General features: G+C 41.9%; 1 protein-coding gene across 1 annotated transcript; it reads right to left on the bottom strand.

The window, feature by feature from the left end:
- Positions 1–42: 42 nt before the first annotated feature.
- entpd5a (ectonucleoside triphosphate diphosphohydrolase 5a) lies at positions 43–7,111 on the bottom strand. Its single transcript, XM_040041900.1, has 13 exons — positions 6,507–7,111; positions 6,007–6,086; positions 5,560–5,703; positions 5,099–5,174; positions 4,484–4,519; positions 4,048–4,136; positions 3,878–3,957; positions 3,721–3,782; positions 3,520–3,621; positions 2,729–2,872; positions 2,562–2,618; positions 1,634–1,749; positions 43–1,474 (listed from the first exon to the last, which is right to left on the bottom strand). The coding sequence occupies exons 1-13, from the start codon at positions 6,949–6,951 to the stop codon at positions 1,391–1,393; spliced, it is 1,515 nt and encodes a 504-aa protein (XP_039897834.1). The 5' UTR covers positions 6,952–7,111; the 3' UTR covers positions 43–1,390.
- Positions 7,112–10,565: the final 3,454 nt, after the last annotated feature.

Genomic DNA, 10,565 nt, shown 5'->3' on the forward strand with positions numbered 1-10,565 from the left:
TTAAATCTTTTTTCTTTTAATATATTGAAACATACACAAAGCTTGTTTTTTCATGTTTTATTGACACATACATGATCTCACTGGATTTACTTCAAATGTACATATTGTCACGCATGAGTGTACTCTGATACTGATGAGTATGAGTACAGAGGCATTTGGCAGCAGTTGTGCGGCATAAAGTTTTTGCAATGTAAAAGCACTTCTTACCAAATAAGTTTCACTAAGTTTACATTATGTATATACAGCAGTAGTTATTGGAGTATGTTGAATATTAAAAGGACAGTAGAGGCATGGCTTACGAAACGGTTACACAGAGAGTTTAAACATTAATATTGGATGAGGATAATTAAAATACTCTTACATAAACTTTCAGTTATTTAAATATTTGTACAGTTCACAAGAAATACAAATGACTCTGAGCAACCAACAACAAGGCGTTCTCAAAGATGTTATTACAAAAACATTTTGCTGTATTTGTTTGGCTGTGGATTAGGAATCTGCATGCATGGTCTACCCTGGATGAGGCTTTCTTTTCCTTTGGTAGTACAGTTCATCACAAAGGCCCCAGGTAATTGAGCCCTGCTTCATAAGATATTTTAATGTCACAGTAATGACTGCACGCTAAAAGAATATGGAATTTAACCTCATTTAAGTAGCAGCATCTATAACCCACTCTGTCAGAGGCATCTCTCCACATCTCTCTTTGCCCCAGGGTCATGGTGAATCCACCACTAATGATGAATATGTACAGCTGTAGAATACATCGAGGTGAGTGACCTTGGCTACATTATCTGCAGTTAAAGTGTTACTTGCAAAGTAAATGGAAGCTATATGATGGTCAGCTGCTCTGTTTTGAGTTTGTCTAAGGCTAGAGAAAATTAACTGGGGTCCTAGAAGATGATTTGCATCTAGCATGAAAAGGAAATGGATTTCCAAGCATCTACAAAGACAACAATGGTTGCTGCTCCAGCAACTAGTCTCTAAATGTTCCACTGTACTATACAGTGTACGCTGGGACCACAGTGAGCACCAAAGTACCACGACCTGTTGTATTGCTTCTAGATGACCTGTCAGGCACTTTATAGGTAGGTGGAGAAGCTGTTTCAGATTAGACACTCGGAGGGAATTAGAAAAGGTAAACGTTTTACAAAAATAAAAGTCAGCCCGCCAGTTATGAGCTCAACATACAGTAGAAATAGCTGGCCTTGTAAAAAAATAGTGATTTCTTTTTCAACAGTTCTTGAAGTGTGCTGAGGTTGAGGAGATGAGGGGCATGGTGAGCGAGGAAGCATGGTGGGAGTGGGTGTGTGTTGGTGATGGGCTGATGGAGGAAGGGAAGCCCCACAGTGACGGTCCCTCTCAGTGCCAGCTGCAGCAACAGCGACCCGCCTTAGTGGATGTTAAAGTTTCTGAAGTAGTCAAAGGTCGCCCCCAGGGCCCAGCTTGTCTCCACATTGTTCACCTTTTTGGCAAGCTGTCGAAGCAAAAGAGAGGAGGGATCTCCATCAAAACCATTTAGTTTTACGATGATTTTAAAAATACAGAGTTGAAGTGACAGGATGTAAAAGTTTTTGTAATCCGTTTTTATAAATAGCTACAGTAAAAAAACCTGTTTGTAATTAATTTCACTCACATGAAGCACCGTGCTGTCTTTAAAGCCAAAGCCCTCTTTTAACAGGCAGGTGATGTATGTCATATCCATGCACAGGAAGGGATTAATTGCCCGGTATTTGGTCATCTTGTTGCACACTGCAAACACACACACATGAAAAAAACATCGAAACACAGTTTTTATATGTGGCATGAACAGAAGATTCACATGTTACGCAACAGCATAAAAATACCACCATTTCTAACTCGTGTGCAGCATGATTAAAAGATAGCCTTTCTGTTTTGGTTGGCTGAATAATCACGGAGGTGCGATTAATACGGCTCAAGGTCAGCACAAGGCTGTGGGTGGGTGGTGGTGTTAAACAGCCGAGCACAGTGTGTGTGTGTGTGTTTCAGTATGTGTCAGCCCCCAGGTGGTGTGTGGCTGTCAGGTGCCCTCCTGCCAGGGCCAGACAGACATCCTCAGCTCAGCTGCCAGCCCAGCTTGAGCTAGACTTGTTCCTCCAGACCACGTGACAGCGTTCTCACAATACAAACAGCCTTACATAACACACCAGCTCATTCCCGCTCGCTATAAATGTGGTTCAGCATGGACATTACAGCTGTCACTTACTGAAAATGATAGGAATGGCATGTGTCAATTGAATATACTTGTGCATTTTAATGGAATGTTAACATATATTTACTCTATAATAAACTACATTTGACCTGTAATTTGTCTCCATAATGCGCTTAGGAAAATAATCTGTTACATTTTACTGTTGTAACACTTTTTTTTTTGACAGGATAAGTTGTGCCAGTTTGGTGTGCCAAGCTTCTGGGCATGAACAAGCCTTTGCTTGACTCTACAGCATGAAGTTTCAGCGGTTAGAATATATATATAACTTGTAAGATTGTCGGTTTCACTCACTTTATCCAACCCCAGAGAAGATAGCGTGTGTAACTCATACCTTCTTTGGCTCTCTTCTTGAAATCCCTGACTTCAACCGTACCACCTCGACTGCCATCTGTGGAACAAATACAAAAACAAATGTGCAATCTGAATACCTACTTTGTGCAAAACATGGTAATTGACATGAAAGATAATGGAAAGAGTTGCTGGCCTGTGCCTACGCACCGATGAGACCAGACTCCACAGCTCTGTCGAAGTAGTAGGAGAAAGCATAGAAGATGCTGCTGCCTCTCACTTCATATGGCTGGTGAATTATTCCTTTGATCACCTTCATGACCTCGTAGTAGCACAACTTATAGCCGGCGTATCCTGAGGAAAGAAAAGAGCAGGAGGAGGAAGAAGATTTGTGACTTAATGTTGCATAGAGGAAGCAATGGAAGGAATGCAGCTCAGAACACTGGGAGCCTCACTCTGAGGTCAGCCAGCGGTTGAAGCTAGGGGCTTACCAGATAATATACCAGGGAAGCCCCAGAAGGGCAAGTTTCACACAGCCCCATGGGTATGGTTGGCTCACTTGTGCCGGCAAAACCATGTGCTGACAAGAGCGGCAGCTTGCACAGCCCTGTTGTGCTGTCTATTTTTACCACATAATTGTGAGCAAGCCAGATCAAGCTGCTCGTTACACAAAAAAATAACAATTCAGGGACAAGCCCAGCATCTTTTGGCTACTCGACTGTGGTATGGGAGTGACTGCCTTATTTGTGAACTTAACTGACAGTTTTCTTTTCGTTTAAATACAAGGTTGACTGCAATATAATTGTTCAAGAGGGAAGACGGAGAGGGAGAGAGGATGACAAAACATGCGTTCGGCGCCAAGGTTAAACTTTAAAATGTTCTCATGTGAGACTGTATTATACTGTACGCTATTGTGTTCCAGAGTTTGGAATGGAATGCTTGGATTGTTGGATCCAAGGCAGTGGGAATACAATCGAAACCTCAGAGTGCTTTTATCTTACCGTCTGGAATCCCGCTAACTTTATAGGTGGTTCCTGAAAAATTCGCATTTTCCCTGAACTTTTTCGGGAGGCATGAGCTAGAGAAGACTTTCCAATCCAGACCTGGGAAAACAAACATTAAAAAAAGGCTTTTTTGTCTTGAAATCAATACATTTATGAAAGAATAACAAGAAAGATGATTAAAGTTATAAGACACCCTACCATCAGCTCCCAGTGCTCCAAGAGTTGCAAAGCGAGCTGCAAATAGTCCATTTCCAAGGTAGCTGTATAATGATGACATACAGTTAGGATCAATTTAAAGACATATATGCATGTCCTGCTTTGCATTATACTAAAAATATCTCACTCCTGGATCTACCTGTGTGTGTAGAGCTGATATGTTTGATTGAAGAGGTCAAAGTTGGCGATGTAATTAGTTGGAGCAGACTGAACAGTTTTCTGTTGGATCAACAGCACGTTTAGTTTCGTCGTGGACTTTTGGTGAAAAAAAAAAAAAAGTATATTTAACATGTAAAAATGTTTATTCACCTTTGACTTCGGGAGGAACGTGATCTGTGTAGATCCTCCGCCCAAATCCAGAATCCCGACCGTCCTCCTTGTGTTGGAGTAAAGGTGACCTAATGGCAAATAAGCAGCAAGTTGAACACAGGACACGGGATAAGAACGATTAAGTCCATCGTCGGTGTAATAAAAAGTACATATTGTTATAAATCTACTAATTTCCTAAGCTGTAGTTAGAATTTCCTGTGTCGTGTGAAATACATTTGATGGTATCACAGCGGTGTGAAAAACGTGAGGAAATATTGCTTGTTTTTGCAGTCTGTTTTGGACCAATGATTCAAGCTCATAACCTCAGAGAGGAGACAAGAGTCTTTCACTGAAGGGCTTCTGTGTACACTGGAGCCTCAGATATGAGCCTGCTGACCACTAACACCACCATAGCAAAACACAAGCAATGTCTTACCTGTAAGGAAGTTCACTGTGACCCAGGCGAGGACTCCTAAAACAGCACATGGGTGAAAATGTCAGCATGAGTCAATCCCTGAGAAGTGATTACAGCTGAGTTATGATAAATGTGCCCGTTTAAACAACTTTAAACCCGCAGAATAACCTGCGAATGACTTTTAGTTCGGTTCTCCTTTATTAGGCTGATACATAAATAGCAGCTTTCGGTCTAACTTGCACGACTGCTGAGCAATCCAGGTAATTACAGTTGTCTCAGATGTAAAAGTTATTGCACTCATAAAGTGAGGATAACAAATAGCGCATACTCTATGATGAAACATAACATAGTGAGGGTGTCTTAATGAGTGATGTGGAGGCTCACGCTAAATTAAAGGGCGTGGGGCAGCTTGCGCTCACACTGCCATATTTATTTGTCTTAAATGAGGTAGTAACAGAACTCTCATAAAAAGAATTACAAGAGCAGCATTGTTTGTCCTCAGTAAATGGGGCTGTTAAAGCACCTGGTCAAACAATACCTCAATTCAAAAATCGTAATTTTTAAGAAAATAAAAATGTTTTGCATACTATAAACAGTCCAAATGGTAATGATGCAATGAAAAAAAAAATGACCCACCTTCATTTTTGCCATTCATGATGGTAACACTGTTGCTTGGCACATAGAAAGGGGATTCTCCAAACACCTCTTGTACCTGTGGAAAAGATTTATTCTACTCAATATGTCTTCAGCTGTACAATCATAGTAGACTGCATGATCAAGCGTGTCACTCTTTGTCATACAAGTCTTCTCAACGCCCAGAAGACAAAATGTGCGCTCTTGCTTTAGAGTGACAGATAAGTAAACCACATGCACGGCTGGAACAGTAGTCTGGATAATACTTAAAATGACAAATATGGTTACTCCACACAACCCCACAACAGCTGTTCTTTGCAACATGAGAGCCACCAAACGGGCAGACATGCTGCCTCTTTTTCTGTGACACTTGTAAGCACTTAGTGGTTTCTCATCCCGTTCCTTGGCGGGACGGGTGGTGTTTGTGCCAAACTGTCTGAGGGCAGAGACAAAACGTGCCTCACCTCCTTCAGAAGAGCCCTGGCCTTGTCTTCAGGCAGCAAGCGCAGACCTGCCGTGGCCTTTAGGACCACCGGGGTTCTTCTCCAGTCCTCCTCTGGCACTGTCTTCTTGGCAATCCTCAGTAACTGGCGGATGGTGTTGCCACCCTATGGAAGAGAGAACAAGGAAAATATTGAAAAATATTTGTAAAAATATATATTAAAAAATCTTACGTTCAAACTCTGTGGACATTTCTTTAGAGATCAGTGTTTAAAAACAGCTCAAAGGTAAGGTAAAAGCAGCAGATATTTTTATAATTACACAGTGTTTACATCACATGAACCCAACCCAATGAAAATCCCAGCGGTTTTGTGGATTCACGACTTAAAGGTATGTGTTTGTGTTGGGGGGTGCCTCCCCATTGTACCTGGTAATTAATACAGAGCTTTGGTGTAAATAGGCATCCATACCTCTTCAGGGTTGTCCTTGTAAGAAGACAGTCCAGGTTTGACTGCGTGGTACATTTCATTGTCCAGAACTGGAAGCTCAACTAAAAAAGAGAGAGAGAAAAGAAAAAAGTCAGTGAACAGATCATAAAACAGACAGACTGTAAAATGTGACATATTGTAATAAAATAAAATAAAGGGTGACTGAAAAGCTTTATTTGTTTTGTTTTGTTTTGTTTTTTAACTTTTAATTACTGTGGATATTTAGGCTGGAGCTTTGACCTACATCCAGCATGAATTTTAAAAGTCTGCTTCCTACACAGTTGAGTCAGACGGGTAAATTAAAAGTCTCATCTACTTTTAGAAGCTGCATTGGCTGTGCACTCTGTCGGTGCATGTCTGTCCTTACACCACACAGCGAATGACCTAACAGCAAACAGAGTGGGAGTCAGCAGCATGTGCAAAATCCCTACTACTGCTTCACAGACAGAGCGAGAGAGGGAGGGAGGGAACCGTGCACTTACCGGGGTCTTTCTGAATGAACTTGTAGATATGGATCCTGGTGCCTGTGCTCCCAGCGTCAAACATGATCCCATAGAAAACGCGACTCGTGTTGAAAGGAGAGGACCGCTCAGGCGCGTGATCACGCGCAGGATGCGGGTGGTACCGCTCAGGTGCAGGGTGCACGACTTCGGGCACCGGGTGGAAAGCTTCTGGTATGGTGTGGGCGACTTCAGGTGCCGGGTGGAAGACCTCGGGGACCTCCGGGTAGGTCGGCACACGGGGTGGCGAGACTTCAGACACCGGGTTGGATACCTCGGGGAGGAGGTTCTCCGTGTTGGCGGAGTGCTCCCGGTAGCGGTAGAAGTGGGGGATGTAGCGATGGTGGCGGTAGTAGGTCGCCTCCGCTAAGAGGTTCCCGGACAGAAGCCACACGTATAGAGAGAGGAGCAGGCTCGGCGTGGCCATTGTTTTCACAGCCAGAGTGAAAAGTCAGCTGGATTAAAGAAGAGAAGCCTGTGGATGCTGAGGCAAAGGAAGGCTTGCAGGGGCCCTGGAAAGAGAGAGAAGTGGAGATGAGGAGAGGCAGAGTGGATGCGATGCTCACTCAGGACTGTCCGGTCATCTGTTTACAGTATATAAAGACATAAGGCCTTGGCACGGGGCCATATCCAGAGCAGTCATCCACCAATCCTGTGGCGGTCCATCCCAACTCCATCAGGAGCCCCCCCCCCTCCCCACCATCACCCTCCTCCCGTGAGCTGAGCTAAGCTGACCGACTACCTGCCTACCAACAGCATTGCCTCTTTTCTTTTCTTTTCTTTTTTTTTTATATGTATATGATGAGGATTATTTTTGGCAGTGTTTTTCCCCTCCTCATCTTTACTGGTTATTCCAAAGCCCTAGAAAAAAATCCCTCAGGAAAGGAGAAAGGGGTTTATAAAGAAGTCAAATGAATGGCTCACACTGAAAAAAGTTCCAAAGAAATGGTCCCAAAATACTTTTATGAGTGCATTTAGGACTTGTATAGTAACTTTGCCTCAGAAATGTCTCCATCCTACAACTCTGGACTTTCACTACTTCACAGGAGCTCAAATGCTGCTGCTGCTGCTGCTTAAATTAGGAGTGATGCAAGTTTATATTTGGCACATCTGCAGAGTTTCACACCAGTTACTGTAGTTTGAAACATTTTGAATGTCTTTGTTATAGGATCGTATTTGCACTAATTTGGGGATTAACCTCTACCAAGTAAGTATTCCCGATTTTTGTTAGGAAGAACAGTAAATTACTTTGAAAGGAACATTTTATTTCAGATTGACAGCTGGACATGATTATAGCTATATTGTATTATTATTATGTACAACATCTACAAAATTATGTTTAGCTGACAGAGTGAATTGTGCAGTTATATATGTATTTATATACAAAATGTAAAAGATTTTCTCTCCTCGACTGTCTCTTCACAATCCTACTATGATCACCATATGAAATCCGCTGCAGCTGTTTCACCAACCTTAAAAAATGCAAATGTGACCTGCAATCCAGCTGTAATAAAAGTTGAAAGAATGTTAGCAATCATCTCACTCCCACTCATCTCTGTGTTAACCACAGGCTTTCCAAGGGAAAAAATATTTGGGCTGCAAGGCACGTTTCATGAGAGAATGCATGAGTAGCTGTTTCTCCAATTTAGGTGGGCGGCTGGCATGCCATCATAAGCCATGCTGTAGAGAATCATCTAAAGCTTTCTCGCGTTACGTGTTTCCTGGTTAATGTTGAGTATGCAGAGGATATCCCACATCAGTGGAGTGCAGAGGCAACTCGGAGACCTTACGTGAACTGAGATTTGAACCAAGCTGTGATATTTTTCACCCACTTTGAATCAACAGAAAGAGGACAGAGATGTGAAAAAAAGGCGCTGGTAGTCTAGCAACTAAGGCATCCCTGGAGAAGTGACCCCATCTCAACCACCCTGTTTCGACTCACGCAACAACCGAGGCAGAAACCGAGCTATGGGCCTGCCCAGCCAGGAGGGTACGGGGGGGGCAGAGGTCCCATCAGTGGGCACAAGAAAGTGCAGGATGTCCACGGAAAGGACAATGTGGGGAGGGTGGGGCTTGGCACCAGAGTGCACCCATCATGCCATTCCCCTCCCAGGACACTCAACTGTGCAAAGCACTGTTCCAACACTGTAATTTGGACTAAAAATAATGGACTTTCTTTCCTCCTTCCTTTTTTCTAAATACTGTGGCTACTTTTTTCAATCCTGTGGCTCACCAGAATGGTCGTTCGCCCCTATCAAAGCGTACATGTGCAGGACCTCTCACTACATGTCACATTGATATCGCACTTATAACATGGCTGCAAGTTGCAATTGTATGAGATGACGTCAACAAATCCTGAGTAAAGATTTTCTATTAGAAATAATAAAGAAGCAATTTTTTTTTTTATTTGCTGAGTGAGTTTATTCTTAAATCATTGGTGCTTATGTTCAGACACATCCTGGGGCTACTGTTGCAATTGATATGTATAATGTGCAATGTTTGGACAACTCCACCTTGGGACATTTAGTGCTTCTGCCATGAATCACAGGACAATTTAGTTTTCAACACACCTATATTTATGTTGCCACTAAAGTTGTGCAACTGGAATTTTCCTCCGTGTAAAATGTCACGTTAACCGAATATGTAAAACAGGTATTTAAGAAACAAATTACTATATTATTGCAGAATAAAGTTTAAAAAATAAATAATTAAAAAGAATCTTTTGCTATATTCTGAGTTCAAGAGTGAACTGCTGCTGTATACGCCTGCTGTGCAGTGCTTGTATGGCATGACACAGCACAAACACGCTGTGTTAAACAAGAGGTAGTTTCAATTCGGCGTTTGGTATTTTGTTCAAGTTAACTGAAACCGTAAAGCATGAGAAGGGACCCCAGCTTTGTAATCTACACTGTGCAATATATCATTAATATGCTGCAATGTTACCCTCAGGAATGCCATGTTTGTGGGTGTCCTACCCCAACAAGTCCATTGAAGAGACCCAAACCTTGTCATTACAATTCCAATGATAATGACAGCTTTGAAAAGTTCAGGGTTATTTCAGTTTGCTCTCTTCACTGTCATAGTAATTACCTTTAAATTTAGTCTTCAAGCTCTGTTCACGATGCCAGAGCACTGAACGCCCCTATATGGTTCAACTTACAGTATAGCCACACACAACTCGTATTGCGATATCTACTTTTCTTTTTTTCTTCTTTTTTTTCCAATTTGATGAATAATTTGCACTGGACACTCAGGCTCCTGCCTGCAGAAAGCTGAACAAGATGATATGAGAGAATTCAGTGGTTTTGAGCTTGAATTACGACCTGCACTAACTTTACATTGTTTCTATTGGATGAGCTTCTTCGAAGATGTAAGCCAACTGCATTTATGTTGATCATAGTGGTTTTCCCATAACCTCGGCAAAAAACAACTGTGGGGATAGCAAAGAAAAAAACACAGTTCTTTTCAGGACAACATGAACAATACTGCTGACAGGAGCCAAATGTGTCTCATGTCATCATGTGGGAGGAGATCATGTGAAAACAGATCCTGTTTGATAGTGCCCAGCTTGAGACTACTATAATTACAAGACAAGTGACAAATACAGACAGTCCTATGTCAGCCTTGCACGTTGTTCAGCAGAACAGACATTTGCACATTCATCTCTGACAGTGATTGATTGAGTCATCGAGTAGCTAACTGAACACTTTACCTGTAAAGAACAAGGTCGGAAGTGCTCTTCTGCAGTTGGAGATACAAAATACAAAACTGCAAACACAAAAATGAAAAAGAATCTGTAACCTTTGGCTTTAATTTATCAAACGACAGCAAAACACAGCACCTTTATGACACTTCATTGCAAAAACTCTTTTTTTCTTTAAATAATCAGCCAATAAATAACTTGTATAATGTTTGCAGCCAAAGGAAAAGGAACAGTACTACATGTAAACTACATAAAATTTTTCTATAGGGGTGAAACCAGACCAGCATGCAGTTCATACAGGCACAGGTTTGAGTAATGTAAGAATAAATAAGTTACTG

Source organism: Simochromis diagramma, unplaced genomic scaffold (assembly GCF_900408965.1).
Source record: "Simochromis diagramma unplaced genomic scaffold, fSimDia1.1 OVJJ01000304.1, whole genome shotgun sequence".
Classification (NCBI taxonomy): Eukaryota; Metazoa; Chordata; class Actinopteri; order Cichliformes; family Cichlidae; genus Simochromis; species Simochromis diagramma.

Excerpts from the sequence above, each read along its gene's own strand:
- entpd5a (XM_040041900.1), bottom strand. The coding sequence starts at position 6,951 with ATGGCCACGCCGAGCCTGCTCCTCTCTCTATACGTGTGGCTTCTGTCC. Across the intron at positions 4,520-5,098 it reads CATGAATGGCAAAAATGAAG|GAGTCCTCGCCTGGGTCACA; the intron begins GTGGGTCATTTT and ends GTGCTGTTTTAG. Across the intron at positions 1,750-2,561 it reads CAAGAAGAGAGCCAAAGAAG|TGTGCAACAAGATGACCAAA; the intron begins GTATGAGTTACA and ends GTGTGTTTGCAG.